We start from the raw sequence: 21,770 nt of genomic DNA on the forward strand, positions 1-21,770 counted from the left end.
ACATCATATGAGAGTTTATTCAGTAAGGGTCAGACAGAGAGAGCAACAACCCGACACTGACAGCTGAGGTAAACAGTAGACTCCTACAGATAGGAGACAACTCTGGGGCAGCTCCAGAACCAGTCTAAACAATAGCAGAAACACAGGAACAGGTCTCTCTTGGCTAACTGAAATATGTTTGTCCTACAGCGACCACCGTAGCTAAGATTATGCACTATCCACATTATGGGATGGGAAGTTTTACACATACAAGACCATGTGGTTGAAAGGAAGCTTGTTATTTTCTCCTCAGATGTATGAAATACAACTGAGAGACAAAAAGTGCTTATTTTAAACATTTCAGGTTGTCCGTTCACCAAGTCTGAGACTAACAAATATGCAGTCCAATCAATCCACAGTTAATGCAAAAAGCTCTCCTGACTGTCATAAGTCATTTGAAATTATCTGTAATATTTCACATGCCAGTTAATTTGAAGGTAATTTCAGAGGCATTGTTTGTTCAGCTGAAAAACAAAAGTCTAATTAATCTGCACGGGCTGCAGTGAACGGCGAATAGCTATTGTAAAGTCATTCCACACCTGAGAGGAAGTGTTCAGAATATTCTAATTGTATTCCCATTTCAGCTGTCAGCAAGAGTGACGAATAAGTTGCCAATCTGCTGACTGTGAGACAGATGAAATTGAACGTTCAAGCTTTGCGAGTGAATTTGAGGTTTAATCTTAGCATCCAGCCAGAAAATACTAATCCTTGTGATGAGTGTATGCATGTTCATTACCAGAAATGAAAGTATAAGCCAAGTGGAGAACAATCAGCGACAGCACTCACCACAAATAAAGTCTTTCCCCGAGTGCTTTATTTGCGCAGTAAAACTTTTCTATTGTCCCTGCCCTATCAATAGGGAGACAAGAGAGAATGCAAATCCAGAGCAACCAACCTCTACTCCACACTCAAGTGTGAGCTTAATTAGCTTCAGGAGCAGGTTTGTTGAACAAAAACATGAAGAGTCAGACATTGATCAAGGGAAAGGCTCGAAAGATAAAGCACCAATGGCAACCTGAGTTGTCTTTAATTAAAAGTAAAGGGTTTATCCTTGCAAACGGGAGCTGCTGGTCTCTAAAGGGCACTCCAATTACAGACTGAGACAAAAGGGAAAAAATCCACTGGAGTAGTGAGCTTGTCGTGTCAGAGTTTTGATTTGTGTGGTGTTACAAAAGCCATGTAAATTGATGCGTGTAAATTTGTTGTGTGCGTGTGTGTGCGTATGAGAGACAAATATATGTATAAACGGGTATTGTACTTGTAAAAATATGTAAGTGTCGGGTCAGCAAAGAGAGTCTGGTTATGATTTTCCATTCTTTGAAGATCTGTGTGTGTGTAACGTGTGCACGTGCAAGTGTGCTGGAGAAGGGTAGGGGCTGGGGTTGGAAAGAAGGCGTCCCTCTAGCGGTCCCTCCCCAGCCCTGCCCCTTCACATAGAGAAGTATCTTGTAGCAGGTCCCAAAACTGGAAACTCATTCAGTCTCTTCTGAATGGAGTGTCTTTAACACAACAGTGGAGGACTTAACTCTTCAGCAACGAAAATATGAGAGCCCTGCATCTGGTTTTTGTTGGTGCCTTCCTGAGTGTACTGCTCTGCCTCCCCAGCCCTGGTCATGGAGGTAAGTGCCACTGCAAATCCCTCTTTTAGTGTCCTGGCTCTCCCCTTCTGCTCCCATTTGTCAGAGATCCACAGAAAAAGATCAGATCACTATCTCTGTCTGAGGCTTCCCCTCTGCATAAATCCAACCATGGTTGGCTGACAAGTTAATCTCTCAAAACAAACCCAGTATCAACGTTATCCTTTACAGATGCTGCACTGGGCTACAAACTTTCTAAGTAACTCCACATCAGATCTTCAGTTGTCTCCCTTTTACTGTTGTTTATTCATTCTCACGGCCGCAAAAACTCAAAATCTTACCAAGTATATTTGTCTTATTTCTAGTCAAAATTATCTCATTACACTTAAAATAAGACACAATCAGCTACAGGGCAACATTTCAGTAAGCTAAAGGAACTTGTTTCAAGACAGTGAATCTTGAAACTAGAGAAAAACTAGAGATTTTTCACTTGTTCCACTGGCAGATTTTTTCACTTATTTTAAGCTAAAATATCTTGTATTAAGTGAAAAAATCTGCCAGTGGAACAAGTGAAAAATCTCTAGTTTTTCTCTAGTTTCAAGATTCACTGTCTTGAAACAAGTTCCTTTAGCTTACTGAAATGTTGCCCTGTAGCTGATTGTGTCTTATTTTAAGTGTAATGAGATAATTTTGACTAGAAATAAGACAAATATACTTGGTAAGATTTTGAGTTTTTGCAGTGGGGACACATGTCACTCACTGTTGTAAAACCTTTTATATTCTTCGATGAAACTCAATACACTGAGGAAAAGATGAGCAATGGTCTGACCACTTGTCCAAAGGCTGGGGCAACATCTGTCGGCTTCTCCTCTATCGCATTTTTTCTTCTTTTTTTTTTTTCTTTTTTTTGCTTTCAAGTCTGTGGTGAGCTGAATGAGTGAGCGCATTTACCTTGGGAATGTTTGCATTGAAAGCGTGTTGCCAAAAGGCAGGAGGTAGAGAAGTTGAAGCCCTCTTAGCTGAGGTCCTGCTGCCGGCAGCAATGAATGGCTCTTTCAGAGGGGAAGTGCACAGTGGAAGGCAGAGCCGCTCCTTATCCAACAAGAGAGAAGAGAGATGAAAGTAGCAGTGAGAGAGAGAGAGAGAGGTGCTAGTAAACGAGTGAGAGAGGCAGTGTGTGTGCGTTTACAGGAAGCAGCCGCTTGATGGCCAAAGGATTATACAATGATCCCTTAGAGTAAAGAGGTACAGATATACTTTCTCACTATGATGAGCTAGTTTAGTCCTGCTGGATGCAAGTGCAGTTTGTGTGAGATGCAGAGTGCTGTGTGTCTTAATGGGAAATGAAACCCCCCTGTCTTCAAACAGCTTAAATAACTCACATTGCCACAAAGTTGTACACATGGCAAGTTGGCATGTTCAGCCTTGGACTTGAGCAGCTGTTGGGCCCATTGTTTTCCCCCTGCTGTCAGATTTTCAAACCCTCGCTGAAAATTCCACTCCAATTAAGTCTGGACAAATGTCTCCATTGGCAGCTAAAGTGAAAAAGTGTCCCTTGATCTGCATGTAGGAGTATTGCTTTGTTTTAGTGGCACATAGTCAAAGCTCGGCCGGGGAGCTGGACTCGGTTCTTCGGCACTGTGATCTGTTCACGGCAAGCATGAAAAGAGTCATCTGCCATTCTGTTTGCTCATTTCTAGATAAACCCCGCTGACGGGCGTGACAGTGACCCCTCTGCTGAAGAATTAGCTTTACACTGAGCAAACAGTGCTGTCTGAGTACAGAAAAATATGATTTGCTAGCGATTTATTTGCTAGCCTTTTGCATAACTGTAATTTATGTCTTTGGTAAATGGCCTGTATTTGTATAGCGCTTTTTTCTAGTCCCTAAGGACCCCAAAGTGCTTTACACAACCTGTCATCCACCCATTCACACACACATTCACACACTGGTGATGGCAAGCTACATTGTAGCCACAGCCACCCTGGGGCGCACTGACAGAGGCGAGGCTGCCGGACACTGGCGCCACCGGGCCCTCTGACCACCACCAGTAGGCAACGGGTGAAGTGTCTTGCCCAAGGACACAACGACCGAGACTGTCCAAGCCGGGGCTCGAACCGGCAACCTTCCGATTACAAGGCGAACTCCCAACTCTTGAGCCACGATCGCCCCGTCTTTATTTAGATATAAAGTACACATTCACATGTTGGTGTTATAGTTACAGTAGCTTTGCAGTTCTCCACATTTTTAAGATGAAATGTTCCTTTGATTGAAAATGTGGCAGAATATAACACAAAAACTGCACCGGGGAACGATTTCTCCTCATCTAATTTTCTGCTGGCACAATCCTCTGTGCCTCAGTGTGAACAGCACTCACCCACTGACCCTAGAGAACTAAATGCTAATGTTGACCAGATGTACCAAGTCACTGATTAGATTTTGGCCCCCTCTGCTCTACAAAATGCCTGCCACAAGCTGTTGGGGGATTCTTCCATAGGCATCCTAGAAGGCTTACAGAGGGTTTCATTTCCTCCCAGTGTTTAAGTCTTCAGCTGTCACGGGACATGCACGCATGCACAGTGTCCAGATGCTTTGGTATTTTTTGTAGTCGTTTGCACCTTTCTACTGGGGATGCCCATACTGAAGTGGTAGACTTGTAGTCACTTTTATTGCAGTTCTCCAAGTCCAGAGAAATATAATCACTTCTGCCACAACAGCAGAAGCAAGCAGCACAGTGAGACGTCCACTATCACAACACTTTATATGAGCTTTCTTCTGTGGTGCAATATCCCATTTTCCAATTGAGTCTTATGCTGCTGTTTTTCATCCACTTAAATTGCTGTGAAAAAGTATTTGCTCTGTTTCTGATTTTTTTTTTTTTTATTTAATGTCACACTTACCAAAAATCACCCCAAATTTTTTCATAGTACTCACGTGACATGTGAATTAATGCAAAAATGCAGTTTTTAAAAGATGATTTTATTTATCAAGGCAGAAAAAAAGTCTTTCACATAACTCTGGAGGAATTCTGTCCCAATCTTCTTTGCAGAATACTTTTAATTCAGCCACTACCTGTTTAAGGTCATGCCAAAACATCTTGATTGGATTTAAGTCCAGACTTTGACTAGGCCACTCCAAAACCATTTTGTATTGCATGCTACTAACTTGCTGGTGTGTTTCGGATCATTGTCCTGCTGAATAACCCAAATGAGAGTGCGCTTGAGCTTCATGGCACAAACTGATGGCCAGATATTCTTTACTTCAGGATTTGTGAATAGAAAGCAGAATTCATGGTTCCGTCAATTACAGCAAGTCATCCAGATCCTGAAGCAGCAGAGCAGCCCCAGACAATCACATTACCACCACTATATTTGACTGTTACTATTATCTTTTTTTTCTATTAAATGGTGTGTTAGTTTAAAACCAGATGCTTTTCTAAAAATGTGGGAAATTGTGTTCTCTTTGGTCAGCAGTGTTTTGTTTTTTTTTGCCTAGAAACACTCCCACATATGCCATTTTTGCCCAGTCACCTTCTTGTTTCTGAATCATGAACTCTGACCTTATCTGTAAGGCCAGTGGCAAGTAATGTCTGCAGTTCTAATACAAATTCCTGCAACAAAAGCGATATTTTTTGGACACACAGCCAGAAAATCTGTAGTATTCTGTATTCATTCGTTATGAGAGCACTTTTTTCATATCAAGAGAAACTCGCTTTATCATGGTTGTGTCTGAAATTGGACTTGACATGTTCCTGTTCTGAGTCTTTAAAACACCCTGCAGCTCTCTATCTGTTCAGCAGACTTTAAAGCTGCCCTTTAACAAAGTTTGGAAAAATTGGATGGGTAGTTATTTCCAAATCATAAATAGCTCCCCAGTGCATACACGTTGTTTGGTTGCCCTGGTAATAGAGTTTTTCCTCATTTTTCTGTCTGTTGATAAGTGCACAAAGTTTGATGTTCCTAAGGAAGTCACATCTACTGCCACTCCCACTGTTGGCTGTTATTTACTTATTTACTGATTTCCTTTTTTCTTGCAAATCTTTCTAAATTAGGTATCTTGTTTGTTGTCTTGTTTTGCTTTCTGAAAATCCCTTTATGAGATGTAGGCATTTCTAAAATACAGATATGAACAGACAAGCCCCTGCTGGCAGAACAAATGCTGCTGTGCAAATTGCTGCCAATGAATATGTTATGAAATACATACCATCTATCATCGCAAAAGCACTGTTTGAATTCCCATATACCTAATTGAGGAAGCTTTTCCTAAATTGCTCAGATAACACACATTAAGAGAACATCTACTACAAACAATATCAAATATTTTATGCACATTTGTAAGTGTTTCAGAGATGTCTTTCTGCTGAATGTGTTTGCATTTTCAATTGCAAAGCTTAACGAAGGGATTTGCATCCCAAGACTGCATATGAGCCAGCTATCTCCCCATGGGTATAATGTTACTATGGTAACAAGAAAAAAAAATAAATATGGAATTTGCCTCGGCTTTGTGAAGTGTCCGTATACAAGGCCTCCACATGTTCCTTGAGAGTTGGCAGGGAAAATGGTGTGACTACAAGTGTCTGCACAGAAGATTAATAAATCCAATATTTGTGCTGGGAAATTGATGAGATTAGCCTTTATTCCAGGTTGTACTGGTCCCGCAGACATGCTTCATGACCCTTCCCTCAACTTTTAGTCTAAACACAACGTAAAGCTAAGATAGGATAGAAAAGTAGCTTTTGGAGTAAATGTAAACAAGAAAATCTGTGTTTATAAAAGGAGGGAAGAACACGCAGCTCCTCATCTGCCTTTTCTCTCTCAAGGGAGGACCAGGTGCTTGTAGCTCACAGTGAAATGCTTTTGTATTAAAACTGAGCGTCTTATATCCATGTTAGTGTTGTTAGTACACTGTCATAACAATGCTGGGTTCAACATTGCAGCTGACCAATCACGTTCTCTAAGCTTAGAGTTAGCATTAGCCAAGAAGTTAGCTAATGCGATGAAAAGCTATCACAAGCAAACCAACATAAGTAACCTAAATTTGGCTGAAAGCAAAGCTAAGTTGGTAATATAGTTGTTGTTTTGCATAACTTCATAAAGAAAACTTTAGAAATGCTTACCATTTGTTCCAAAAGAGAGTTTTGTATAAAGAAAGACTTTTTTCCTCTTTTCCACCACAGTGCAGGGCAACGGCATCACAACATGACTTATCAGTTTCATGTTGATCCTAGTGGACCAACATCAGACACACCCATCCACTATATAGTGTTTGCTACATAGTGGACACAGTTAGAATAAGTAAACACTGTAACGGATAACAGCACAATCTATACACATTACTACCATATTAATCTATGCACACCTATTCATTTCTGCATACTTTACCGTAAATGTATCCACTTACAAAAGGATGAGAGAAACTGCAACTGTGCTACAAATCTTTTATGAATTATCATTATGCTTTTCATTTCATAAGCAAGCTACTTTCCACTAACACATTTACAGTTTAAATTGACCAGCTAAAATCTGTAATTTGAAAGTCATGCTGCTCTGGCATAGAAGGAGATGAGCCACTGCACGGTTGAAACATCTGAGGAGCATTATGCTTGCCAGGCACTCTCAAAGAGTAAGAAAATCAAATTAGCTCCATATCTGGTGTCTCTGTTTTGTTTTGTTTTTTTGGGGGTTTTTTTTGGGGGGGGGGGGGTTGTTTGTTTCATAACAGATAAACAGGCTGCAACACATGATGTCTCGATGGATGTAGCGCTCCTTCTTCTGTACACTACCTTTCATAGCGTCACTTCACTGCTTTGTAGTGCACTATAGGGGAAATTCACAGTCAAGATATAGAAGGCTTATGCACTTACATAGCGAATTGGTGGACAGTTCAGACACAGCCATGTTTTATTTCCCAAGAAAATATGAGCTATAATCTGCTTCAAAACACAATAATACAAATCCCATCATTGAGGAGAAAGCAGGGTTTTGTTATGTTGTTTTATCTTAACATTTGCCTTAAAGAAAACAAAAAAAACCTCAACTCTGATTGCTTATGCACTGCAGACGAAGTGCATGTCATCAAAAACTTAAGTGCAGTATATGAGTGGCCCTTGTACTTGAGACAACATTCTGCTCACTGCCAAGCTCCTTCTTTAATGCGTCATGGAAATGAGACCCTTATTTCATCTCGAAGCATGGACGACTATCAATATTGATAATGTTTCTCGTATGATATAACCTTCCTCACTTCTGCCTGCCTGATGTTTCATCCTGCCACTTTCAGAGAGAAAGTTTCAGTGAGTCGTGGTTTATTAACTGCTTTTTTTTTTTTTTTTTAGGATTCTGGCCTGAGGCAAACATCATTGCGAGAATCCAAAATTAGCTGTATAGGCAACCTGCCTTACCCTGCTCCTTTCCTTTCTATAGCTTCATCTTGTTACTACAGGTATAATTTTATATTTGACCTGCAGCTACAGAATGAACAGCATGTCTGTTCAGTGATTACAGTGGCGGGCCAATAATAGAGTTTTTTAGAGGTTTGATTGCTGTAAAAGCAATAACTTCTGTCAGCTTGTCCTTGAGCAAGACACTGGTGCTCATTCACAACGTGCTGCTGTGGTCAGATAAGCAAGTCAGCTGCAAGCAAGAAATGTAAAATACAAAAGGCCTTAGAACAGTTGGGCTTGCTGACCACCTTATCCTTTCTTTCACCTCAGCAGCACAGCCCCAGCCAATTTACAAGGTGTTTTCATAGTTTCCGTCATTTGCATTAGCTAGCGGGATCCCAAGAATTTGGATGACCTTGGAACAACCATCTTGGAGCCCCAGATGGTCAGCGTCTAGTGCATATGCTTCTAAAATATCATATGATAATAAAAATATAATTGATGAGGGGCCATGAGAGCATCTGGAGTTACATTTTTGATAGTCCTAGTTTGAGCTCGGCTCGTGTAATGCAAATCCTTCTGTTCCTGTCATAGGTCTTGACAGGAAAGATCACTACATTGACAAAAAAAAATGAGCCATACATAACTAAATCTGAGTAACAGAGTAATCATAACATAGGATGAAGATATCAAGTTTATCAAGCTGTCTTTTATGCAGCTGTAGATGTCAATGCCGGAGTAAGAGAGAAATTCTGACATTGAGGCATTCAGTGTCTTCAAAAGCACACGTGATAAAGTACATATCACTTTATTCTCAGTGTGATGCGAGAACCCTGAAAAACAAAACATACATACATGTCCCTTACCTTGAAGACTCTGTACTCCTCTGGCAGATGATCTTTCCAACATTGTTCTCTTTGAGATTGCTGGCTGTCATTGGAAGGCGGCTCAGATAATTTTTAGGGTTATGATCTGCTCAGAGCAGGCAGACAGCCCACACACAGAAGTCATTTAGCTTGGGGTGTGTGCACAAAAGAGTTTCTGTGCATAAACACAGGCCCAGATTTTGTCCCTAGTTAGACGTTCAGAAGCTATTCCAGCAGGGCTTCCTGTGCTGTTTTAACCCCTTTCAAGGCAATCAGATAAGTTGGTGGTACGGTTGAGTAATGGAGATTCTGTAACCAGATTTCAGGTCTGTAGGTGATTATTTGGAATTTCAGATTGTTACAATTACCTCGTCGCCATACAATTTTCGGCAATTCTTACCTACAGCAGCAACAGCACGGGGTTATAGCTGCGCCGGCAAGGGAGGAAAATAGCTGACATTTATCAAAACACCACACTGTACAAAAAATGTGACCAATAATTTTTCTCTAAAACCATGACAAAAACAACAAAGTAGTGAATGAATACCACTGGCAGACATAACTGAGAAAAAATATTATTTAAATGGCTTGAGAGAGATATTGGTGGTGGAGGTGTAGGCAAAGGATAAAAAAATTGCAATAATTATGAAACATCACATGCTAAAACATATATTTTCCTTTTAAATCTGTCCAAGGTTATTGATGGAATATTTAATTACACTCATTGCAACATAATGTGTTGTATTTACATCCTGCTGCCATGCTTTGTCATTTGCTTAAATTACTAGAGGTTGTATATCTGTGTGGGAATCTAGCCACGCATACAGTAAGGTCCAGATTTGAAACACCTTGAGACACTGAAACTGAGAAACACCTGCAAATTTGATGCATGTTGACAGTGTAAATTTTCATTTCTGTTTGAAATGGATGAGATTTTCAAGGCAAGTATTTATATGAAGATGCCCAAGTTTGTGGCCAAACTCCTCAAAATAGTTACACACAGCTTTTTAAGGTGGCGGCAGGTAGATTGTTCCGGGTCCTTGTGGATTTAAGCTGTCAGAGTGCCTTCTGTCTCCTCAGGCTAATTCAAAAATATTAAGACCACGACTCTTTGGAGTCCAAACCACCTGCTGAAGTACTTGTTTTTCTTCTTGTCACTGAAGATACTTTTTGTGTGTACTCCAGTTTTGGTGCTATGAATGTAAAAAGCAAAACTTAAGGTTCAGTCTGTCAAAGGAACTGAAACTTTTTTATGAGCGTTGTTAAGGAACCAGCGTGTTAAACACACCCTAAAATACATTTTTGGCATAGGAGCAGGCAAACTTGTACAGTAAAGTACTGCTCCCCCCCCTCCCCCCCCCCACCACCACCACCATCCCCCCCAAAAAGCCCACAAAACAAAACTGTAATAATGTGATAATTTTATGCACATTATGATACCTGTAGGACCGCAATGGGGCCAGAATCTGTGTGGGACATTTACATTCAAAGTGTGTTATGACCCTGAGAATGATGGACTTGCATTCTTAACTGGCTGCACCAAATGAACTGTGTTTATTTTTGATAAGAGCTGTCGGGGAGTTTAGTGCCCAAAATGAGAACTCTAGAGAAAATTCTCATCATCACAGAACGGCCAAGTTTTCAATAAGCAGGAATTATGCATGACCAGATGTCTCGATATGAGCCGCCTCTATGGGGTTTTCTTGTTTTGTTTGGGGTTTTTTTTTTTTTTTTTTGAGGACAGTCTATTTTATCATTTGAATAAAGAAGAATCCATTCTGTTCTGGCTGCCATTGTTTCCTTTATCAATTGAAAATACATGAAAAGGAGGAGGGGAAAGGGATTAACAAAATTTTTTCTCATTCCAAAGACCTTTTGTGGAATCACTTATTCCCTCTAAATCAGTTTTCAAAATCTTTCTTCTTTGTTTGTCTTGTTGATCATCTCATCAGATGTTTTTTTCTTTTTAATGATCATATGACGTAAATTATGTCTGTGTTTTTATTGGGGAACAGTGCCTTCTTTGTTGAACACTGCACTGCCTGTTACTCACATGTCCTGGAATCAGACAAATGTTGCCAGTAGGGTAACAAAAGGCAAGCACAGGCGCTGGAAAAGCAGCATGAATCATGGGAAAAATGTTTCCAGTGTTGAGCTGATTCATATGAGGACATGTTGGGAAAAGCCTGAGGTTTCCACTGCAACATCTGGAGCTGGCTTGGTCAGTTAGGAGCGAGGCAAAGCTGGAGGCTTTAATCAGACTGTCCCACTGATTTTGCGTACCGAATATAGACAAAACATCTGTGGTGGAAGAATGTCAATTAGCCAAGTTTTGAAGTATTCTCAGGGTTGCTTGTTGCTTTTTGCTTGAAACAGATGTACAGACTGGGTTGTTATCAGGAGCCATTATTAATCTCCTGGCAGCCCTCCAACTTCCTGAAAACGAAGTTTTGTATACAGTCAGCCAAACAAAATACATCAAATGCTGTACAGCAAATGAAAAAAGATGGCAATATATTATATGTCGAACTGCACATTTCTCAAGTATAATTGTTTTGTTCACACTGTTCCTTAGAGAAATGAGCATGCTATTTTTAAGTGAATCAGTGGTAGTGTGCAGATGAATATGACTCACTGTTTTAAATATAGAGAAATCCACTTCAACTGTGGGGACTCCCTCCGCTTCTAATTAGTCGTCCACTCCTAGTTGTTATAAGCCTTTGCTCCAGGACGGCAAGACGAGTTGCTGCAGTGCGAGAACCTCCAGGGACAAACAGCATAGTTCTGCTTGGCGCATTTGGTGACTGACAGAGTTTAGAGTTTTTCCTGCAAACTCCTTAGATGTGACGTGGGAAATTCTCCAAAAAATTTAACACAGATGTGTTTTTTTCCACATGCATGATTTTCAGCGATGAAATTCCCCTTTTTATCCAAATAGCTAGTCTCCTGCTATCAAATAGCTAGTCTCCTGCTATATTATTCCAAAAACACAGCAGCGGGGGGCTGCGGTTAGGACAGACACTTTTCACAGCATGCAGACCAGCGCCAGATCTCATCCTGTTGAACATCTTGATCAACACCACAGAGGGACCTGAGCAATTTGAAGCCAGGTGGCCTCATTACAAGCTGGGTTCATACAGAATCAAAGGGGGTGGGGATAGCACCAGCCCTGGGATCTGGCATTCTGGAATAGCATGGCCTAGTTAAATATAGCTAGACAGTAGCGCCAAGCAAGAGCATGTTGCTTCACACTAGGCTGACGAAAGAGACAAGGGAGGAAGGGAGGAAGGGAGGAAAAGGGGATCCAGGGTGGGGATTTTGGCTGTGTGTATGTGTGCGTGTAAGAGAAAGTGTTTATGTGTGTTTTCTTTATGCATTGTGGCTCACACAGATCCCAGTGTTGAGGGACCAGAGCAAATGTCGTCATTACATTGGTTACGAAGGCTTAAAATAACCAGAGGAAATGATGTGTCCCATGAAGTTTAGTTTGACTGACTGTCTGCAGTAGCATGAAGCAGAGAACAGCTACACAGAGGAGCTGAAACACACGTCACTGCTTTGCCAAGTTACACAAGCTCCTTGTGCAATTATGTGTTGAATCTTTCACACAGTGATGGCAAAACAGATCCTCAAAACCTGCTGTAAAAACGTATTTGCTCCCTTCCTGATTACTTATTTATTTGCAAATTTGTCACAATTAGATGATTCAGGATATTGAGGAAAATTCAGTTTTTCATGAATCATGAATTAACTGTGATTAACCGTATTCACTAGCCATGCCCAGGCCCGATGACCGACAGACCTGCTGCATCGAGAAATCACTTAAATACAACCTGTCCGACAAAGTGAAGCAGGCTAAAAGACTTCTAAAAGCAACACATCATGCCACCATCTAAAGAAACAACAGAGAAGCAAAGTCATCGACATATATCCAGCTGGAAAGGGTTACAAAGCCATTTTTAAGGATTTGGGACTCCAGATTTAAGTCCTCTGGTTCTCTCCAGCATTTGACCTTAGAACTGAAGAAGCTTCTCGGATGAGAGGTGAAACATCTTCAAGCAACTTAAAGAAGTCCAGACGCTTTTCTTTCCAAGCTTCTTAGACTACGATGACATGGATGACTGAGAACCTTCACAGTTATACAGTGAGAGTCATTATCAAATGGAGAAAACCAAAATTCAACAACTCAACCAGGAGTTCACAATACAACCCCGAACAACATCTAAAGAACTGCAGGCCTCACTTGTCTCAGTTAAGGTCAGAGTTCATGAATCAACAATAATACATAGACTGGGCAAAAATGGCATCCATGCAAGAGTTGAGGCATCCACTGCTGACCAAAAAGAACACAAAGGCTCATCTCACATTTGCCAAGACACCTCTTGATGATGGGAAAATATTCTGTTCTTAGCTGGGCTTGATCTGATGGTAACAATATTGGCTTTCCCATGTCTATAAAGCTCTTTAGAGGTTGTTTGTTTGCTGTATTTGTTTTGGAAGCATCTTCACTTAGTAGCTTAAAGCCTTTGCAGCGTTTTCTACATGAACACGACCAACACACTCATAAAACACATATCATTTTGAACCATTGCATTACATTACCCAATAATTCTCTATCATCACTAAGCATGTATTCCCATTTCAACGCATTATTAACGTGTCATCAAAGGGGAGGGAGATCAAGCTCAAAAACAACAATAAGCTTTATTAAAAACAATTAGAAGAAGTAAATATATATTGCCCTTTAACTTCTCATTAGAAAATGAGAAAAACAAATCGGGACTCTAAGCAACTGACAGCACCAGGCGGGTGCATTGAAGTCAACAAGTAATCAGCCAAACCAAAAATGCAGATGATAAGGAAGGATTACTGTGATCCAAGAACAACCTGTTTTTTGTGGCTAGTTATGCAGTCTGATGTACTATATTGAGTCCGGCCTGGGCCATTGGATAGTCCCCATGGGAATGTGAAGATACAGAAAAAGGGAAGCTGACCATGTGTGACCCCAGAGCATCCTGTCCTCTAACAGCCAAAAACACATTCCTAAGCTTCTCTTCAGAGCAACGCTTCATTGTACTTTACCACAGAGGAGATACTTCAGATATCTGAAATGTTATTGAGTTTGGTTTAGATTTGGGTAGCTTGATTGTCACCACGTGCTTACTCGTAGTAAATTGCTGGGTTTCTTTCTGCAACATTGTACAGTCTTCAAGCTACAATGCAAAGTGACCTGAGAAGTGGTGCTATAGAAATATGACTGAAGAGAACTGAATTCTTGTGTTCTCACAATTGCTGCTTTCTTTTTATGGTCTTCTGATGGGGAAGGTTAAGCGTAAGGTTTAAATTATGCAGGTAAAAGAATGTTTCCACTTGATTTCATAAAGCTAACCAATGATATATATATATAAAACCCATTTTAAGTATGAAAATCTCCTAGAAATGTGGTCCAATCCTTGCTGAATACTCCCCAGAGGCTGTATAGTGAATTTGCAGTGAAAGAGAGAACATTTGCTACACATAAGGGAACCAATAACTGCTGGATAGCAATTAGCTCAAGGCCAGCCTAATGGGGGGAAAACTGAACTTGTTTTTCTGTCTTCCTGCTTTTTAATGCACACAAATGTTTTTTGTTTTTTTAAATTACCGAACTCACAGTACTTCTTTGCCCTTTGCCCTTCCAGTAAAAACTAATCTTGTACATATATGGAAAGGCAAAATGGTCAAGTAAACAAACTGTGTTATATAAACAGATGTCCATTTAGTCGAAGCAGGCTGGAGGGAAGCTTTGGAGTGTAGTTTAAGACTGTAGTTCCTTCTAACTTTGAAAAGGATTAGATCTTTTAAATGTTGAACTAATAATTTGGGTCACTGGTTTCCATCTGTGGATGTCTATATATCTGTAATATACAACCAGTTACATCAGCTTTCTACATCAGTAGGTGAAAAAGCAATCATCATCATTTACTGAGTAATTAGTCTGAGTTCTGTCTCAAATGAGATAAGTAGGTGAAGGTGAGTTACAGTTGTAGTATGAGCCAAGTGAGACATTATGGATGGGGAAGCATGATTAGGAAGGGTGTGTCTTGGGTTTCACACACACATACAAACAAGCACTACCATACTTTAGCAGACAGTGAAGGAGAGTTTAAGAGTTTAAAACTGAAATATCTGATCCCTGGAAAGTGTAGGCCAAAATAAGAATATCCCCCCGTGATTCTGAAAAGCAGTATCACAGCCACAATAAACTTTCTCTAAACAAAATTTATGTTTTCCACTTTGCAGCCAGACATTATCAGCCCAGACAGTAAATCAGTTTGTTGACAGGGGACGATCTTCGAAAACTGACTGGACAAAAATGGAGCTTGATACAATCAATCACAGTTAGAAAAAAACAAGAAAACAAAAAAAAAACCTTTTTATCTTTCTGCAGGAGTGAAGATTTCCTTTCAGTAATTTGTCATATTGTCTATTTTGGTGGAGGTCTCAACACTAACTTGCTCAGCAGCTGTTGCTGCAGCAAACTCATACTGTCGTCTAACGTGCAAGCTACTTGTGAGGAAAAATATTTTCCTGGCAGCTCAAAGTGGAATAAACTCAACCCACTGTCTTGCCAAAGGCAATGTGGATCTCTTTTGAGATGTAAAGGTACACAGTCAGTTATGTGGAAAGCTATGGCTTCATGTTAAAGGCTCTTAGTGTTTTACATGGTAAATAGCAGAGATAGCAGCACTGGTGAGTGAAACATCTCATGATAGAAAAACTGAGGTTATAATTACTGAAATTGCACCTACTCAAGTATAGACTCAAGTATAGACTCAAGTATAGACTCAAATTCTGACTCATTGATTAGGTGTACTAATGAACACTGCAGCTTTGAGCCCATACCATATTACAGATTGTGCTTGTTAAACACATGTTGGCATTGCTCTAACCTTTCCCTTCACCTCAAATGGGAAACCTCCAGCTTCTCAAAATTGACTAACTCTGCAAAAAAGCCTCTCCCAAGCAGCCAACTCTTCATACCGGGCGCACTCTGCTCCTGGAGAAGAGGCTGTTTTCAACATTACATCCATAGCTCAGCTCTGTGCTGGAAGGTGAAATCCAGTCCAGATTGGAAACAACATGATTCGGTACTGTCTCTTGAAGTTTGGAATACTGAATTACTGCCAGGGAATGTTCACTTATTACCTGACATCTGTCTTTGTGCATGTAGATCAGCATTCCTGAGTCTCTGTATGTGCTGTGTGCGCAAAACTTTGGAGCTAATGTAGCAAACCTTGCTTTACCTTTGCAGGACCTGCCATTAGAAATCAAATGCAAAAAAGCTACATTAAAGCATCAGCAAACTCTGAGTTTCTGCCGTGCACAGCACACGGCTGCGATCGGAAGAAATGTAATAGAGGTGAAAAAGAAATGACAGCTAGATGATAGATGACAGTCCTACTATGGAAATGCTGTGAACAAGTAGGAAAGTTGGAGCTGAAAAATGAAGCCAACACTTAAGTTTCAAAAACAGCAGTGCCTCAAATGGTCCAAATGTAAGTCAGTTACTCCCATGTTAATATATCCAAATTTACAGTCTATAGCTACATCGTCACTACCTTAATTGTGATTCCTATTTAAAAGTAAAATGGGAGGCCGAACCTTCAGCTCCCAATTTGGATTCGGGAGACAGACAACCTCTCTCCCTCTACGACTAGGCTTTCCTTTCCTTTGTTCCTTTCCTTTCAATTGGAAATAGACTTTAGGTCATGTTTGGGATATTAGTGTATTTATACTGCAATTATGTGATGACTACTACAGATTATTGTTAGATCCCTTCCAAAAAGTCTCCACCAATGTTGGTAAATGCATTTCTCTTTTATTAACTTTGTGTTGTGTAACCTTTTTTTAACACCTTTCGCACCACCCTCTTAATCTTGATCTTAATATAGGAGGTGCATAAGTCGGGTTCCCTCTCAGACCATTTGATTTACAACATGCTGAAAGGTTATTATGGATTTTTGGTCAAGATAAGTTATTTCAGACTCTAATGGCTGAAATTCGGTGAAATTCGTGGCTTATTTTCTGTGTCTTTCCCTTAATATAACTACTAGGTTGTACTATGTTTATCAAGCGCAACATTGATTGCTGCAGTGTTAATGAGAAAATTGGTGGCGGTGGTGTGGGGTTAGCATAAAGGTGCTACTCTTTAGAGCAGCACCACTCTTCAGGGAAAGTTACGTAAGTGACATTTTAAACCCTTCATGGGTAAAGTTCTAGAACAGATGCATAACTGCTCATATATTATTTGTTGTTTGTTGTTTGTTTTTTTCAGTTACCTCCATGTTGTGAGTTATGAAGAACATGGTGTCATATATTCCATTCGACCCCCTGACAATAAGTTCTTTTTTTCCAAAGTCATGTGTTTTAAGGGCTATGCTGTCAGTTATGTTTAATGTAACTATGGAGTGCATGATCCATTTACAGACAATGGTGGGGTTTTTTTTTTCCTTGACCAGAAAAGACCTCCTCGGGCCTCTTTCAAATGCTAGTCATAAACTATTGATGGTGGTCCGCATTTGAACTTACTGCTGACTCCTGAATCACATCACTCAGGAGTGAGGTCATTTGGAAACAAACTTAGTGGCCCCAAAATAGTCAGTCTGTGTGGGGGGGAAAAGGGGAGCTATACCACATGAGGCCACTGTATTGGATTTATGAATGAGGCTTTAACTATGAGCAGGTGTCCAGTGTTACCGATATAATAAACGTCTTTCCTGTGAGTCTTGAGTTACAACAAGTATATTGTCAAGGGAGGGAAAAAGTGGTACTATGCTTTGTTGAGTGAAAAAGAGATAAATAATGTTAAACCATAGAACCTCATGAGTATCGTTTCATATGGGCATGTGGTATGATTTTAGGGAATCAATATGAAGACATGGAACACATGTTGTGTGAGGAGGACACTATAGTTTGACATTTTAAGGCAAGTCCTGTACCGCTTTGCTTCACCCTTCCTCACTCCGATATGCTAGCTTTCTGCTTTTTAAAATGGAGAAATCAGGACTAAAACAAAATCACAAAATATATGCAATCAAATATCTAAATTTGTGCAGCAATAACAGAAAGGATGGATGATGTATATATATCAAAACACATGGGCAAAAAACATTAAATGAGTGAATAAGCCCCGCTCAATAACAAATGAGCTATTGTGTCGTCACAGTGTTGCTTCACATTCACACTGCTGGCTTGGAAGCTCAGCGGTTAAGCATGTTCATGAAAAAGCAGCATTGTCCCGTTTTGTACTTTGCAGTTCAGTGTTCTGGATGTGTTTATTTCCATGGGTCTTATTCTGGTTGAATCGAGCACATCTGTACAGCATCTGAATGCCAGCTGGATGGTAGTGGATGCCTTTGGCGGGATTAACGAGAATCAGTGCACTACGGAGCGGCATTCATTAGCAGTCAGAAATACACGCGCCGCTTCTCTTAGCCTGTGGAATTCAATTCTTCAACCTCATTTAAATTCTTATAAACAACTGTAAATATATTCATAACTAACTTCAGAACTCATTTACATTTGATCTATGGGGACAGCGCCATGCATTCTGAACAACTTCTCAACAACATATGTTGTGTTACATGCATGCCTCGAACCCATTATTGTATCCAGGGTGGTAACATAGGAGACGCTGATAAGTCTAGGTTTGACAATAATGGAAAGAAGAAATGGGAGACCTGTGAATGAACTGAGTTACAGCGTCAGCAGTATTCATTTTCATGTATAATTCAGTCAGTCTGCATGTGTTCGGCACAGTTGGAAGGGAAGCTTGAGAGCTCTAAGAGTGAAGCATGTTATTAGGTGCTCAGAACACCAAAGTCTTAAAGACTTAACTTTAAGATTAGTATAATTTTGTCAAAAATGGCTGGAGTGATTGATCTTGATGTTGGCAAGTTCTTTGTCAAGATAAAACTACCCTCTGTATTTCTGTGTGTGTGTATGCTCCGGCTGAACTAGAGCTTCCTGCCGAGGATGACTGTTGCCACATCAGATATCTGAAGCAGTTAAAAATAAAACACATTATTAAGATCTTATGAAGCTGCTGTCACACAGAGAGTGACGTTATTGGAAATAAGACCAACACCCTGATGCTACGCCAAGGCCTTCTGGTGAAACAGCGGCTCAGAAGCCTCCAGAACGAGCTCTTTTGCCCCCCGAAAAACAGAATCCCCTCCTCCCATCGGGTACACTGCGTACTTTCTCTTTGAGTCTTTCTTTCCATTTGTCCTTTCCCTCGCTGCATTTAGTCAAGTGTCGGTTGGAACAGATTTTTGAGGACACAAAGGATCCTTTTACAGTAGCCATCTGAAAAATAACTTTCTGTGCCATTTGTTTGGTTTTCCCTTTTTTTTGGAGGAGGAGGCAGTTTCCTCCACAGCCCGGGTTGGACAGCTCCTCCCTTTTTTGCAACCGAGTCGCCCTGCAACTTATAAATGTTTAAAAAAAGAGCCTCCTTCTGCTCGCTCCAAAACCACCTCAAAGCCTGGCAGAGTTAAAGGGCGAATGCAGTAAAAACGTATCAAACACATTCCATGTCATCAGCCACAGAAAACCCTGTTGGCTGTGCAGGCGAAAGGTTGTTCATTTCTAAACAGTTTTTTCAAGCTCTCCAAAGATCACCTTGCTTCTGCCCACCCGCAGCCCCACGCGAAGGCTGCACAGTCGTTTAGTGTCACTTCACCCTCAACTGCTAATTTGATAATTACATAAATCCGCCTGGATTTATAGGATGCATCTTCGCAACAGTTTGCTTTTTCGCAGCTGCTGCTGGATTCTCTGCATGGCAGGTGCGTCGAGGATGACGGGTGAATTTTTCAACATTTTAGCAACACTGTGCCTGATATTCACATCATTAGGCATATTCGCACCAGGGAGCCACCGCTGGTAACTGCAGCTTACAAGTATTGCTCAAGGGCACCTCATTGAACCTGTTTAGTGGGAGGAAACGGCATTACTCAACCCAGAGTTCATTTGGAGATTCAAACTGACATCCCTGCAGTCATAAAACCTCCTCTATAACCTTCATGCCATCAGCACATGCATATGCTTTTCACTTCACATCAGGTGGTCCTTTCTCTGTATCAAGAGCTGTGTATGTGTGTGCATGTGTGTGTGTTTGCTTGAGAGGATTGAACTAAGTGTGTCTGTGGTTCATTGGACGGACTCTGTGAGAAGAGGAAATGGGAGTCCTCGTGTGTTTGTGTGTTTATGTTTTTCTTCATGTGTGTGTCTATCTGTAGCATGAGACAAACAGATGACTCATTTATTTTAAACTTCTCATAAATCATAGCATAAGAGTTTACCCATCATTGTACTACTAGAATAAAAACAAACATGGTTGCCATATACCAAGGCTGGTTATAAAAGGTTACAAAAAGAACACATTACCTTTATGGGGAACTAAAAAAAACGTATAAAACTAATGGTAAAACCCAGCACCACACCCTGCAAGTGACTCAAAGAAAGGAAACAAAATGTCATGCAGCTTTTACAAAACTACTGACCCGGCTGCACGTAACATGTCTAAACGACAGAGCCCCACTTGTCTGAGAAGGAGCCACATACACAGCCAAGTATTTGCAGCAGTGCCTTGTTAACCATTAATTATGCTGCCATTGCTGAGCAGATGCACATTATTCAATTATCTTGAATGTAAACCATCTTAGCAGGTGGGCTTCCAGTTTTCTGCAAATCTTTGGCTCCTTATACTTAGCAGTTTTTTCTATTTAAAAAGAGCAAAAGCAGGAGAGCACTGCCTGCAGTAATCCTGTTTGAAAACGTGGGTACGTGTTGCTGTTGCCATAAATAACTACATTCACCAGCCGCTTCATTATAGATATACATGTGCAACTACTTATTAACGCAAATATCTAATCAGTCAATAACATGGCAGCAACTCTGTGCTTTTAGGCATGTAGACATGGTCAAGACTGCTGAAGTTCAAACTGAGAATCAGAACGGGGAAGAAAGAAGATGTAAGTGAATTTGAACGTGATGTGGTTGTTTTCTCAGAAACTGCTGATCTACTGAGATTTTCCCACAAAACCATCCTAATGTTTATAGAGCATGGTCCCACAAAGCAGTTTTCTGGGTGAAAATACAGTGGTCCTTCGCTATAACGCGGTTCACCTTCCGCGGCCTCACTGTTTCACAAATTTTTTTTTTGTTCAATTTTGCATGCTTTTTTTGTTTTGTTTTTTTACAGCGTATTGTGTTCTGCGTCCTGATCAGAGATGGGGAGTAACGCGTTACTTGTAACGTAACGTAGGAACGCTGCGTTACTGCGTTACTAAAACCGTGATTTTTTTGCAGAATGTCTCATGACAGTGACGTAAGCGAGTGCGCCGGTCGTGACAACAGCTGTGTGCAGATCAACAATGGATCATATATCGAGTGCGGGAGAGAGTATGAGCGTGCAGCGTTTAAAGCGTGGAAGTACTGACCTTACTTTGAGTTTGATTCCATAAAAAGTGACAAAAACATTAGCGTCCATCGTGCGTGGGAAGAAAACTTCGTTTTATAGTGAAAACTTCCAAGCAAGCACCGAGTGCGCTATGACGTAATGGGAAACTCACAGAGAAACTCACGGATTCTTCCACTGACCGCCGCGGCACACCTGCACCAGGGTAAACCTCCGCCTACCGCGGTCCTGCTTTACAGGTGAAAATAGAGCAACAGGACCGCTGAGTCTTTGACTTTATTTATTTTCTGCTGTGTTTTACTTGCATCTATTTGAAAGACTGAGTGTAAACACACAAAAAAATTTATATTAAACAAATTTCTTCCAGTCAGAGAATGTTGCATATAATTAAATTATTGCTTGATGCATAAAAAACTAGTTTTAAAAAGAGACTTTTCCAT

At 40.5% G+C, this 21,770-nt stretch overlaps 1 protein-coding gene across 1 annotated transcript in view; it reads left to right on the top strand.

Annotated features, from left to right (window-relative positions):
• Positions 1-1,544: 1,544 nt before the first annotated feature.
• cspg4 (chondroitin sulfate proteoglycan 4) overlaps positions 1,545-21,770 on the top strand; it is a 72,537-nt gene continuing 52,311 nt past the window's right edge. The window contains exon 1 of the mRNA XM_085359427.1: positions 1,545-1,658. Within this exon, the coding sequence (XP_085215553.1) occupies positions 1,583-1,658 (76 nt within the window). The 5' untranslated portion in view covers positions 1,545-1,582. The remainder of the gene's footprint in view (positions 1,659-21,770) is intronic.

The sequence above is a fragment of the Diplotaxodon limnothrissa genome, linkage group LG7 (genome assembly GCF_057381915.1).
Source record: "Diplotaxodon limnothrissa isolate DT_005_m linkage group LG7, D_limnothrissa_male_GT1.1, whole genome shotgun sequence".
NCBI lineage: Eukaryota > Metazoa > Chordata > Actinopteri > Cichliformes > Cichlidae > Diplotaxodon > Diplotaxodon limnothrissa.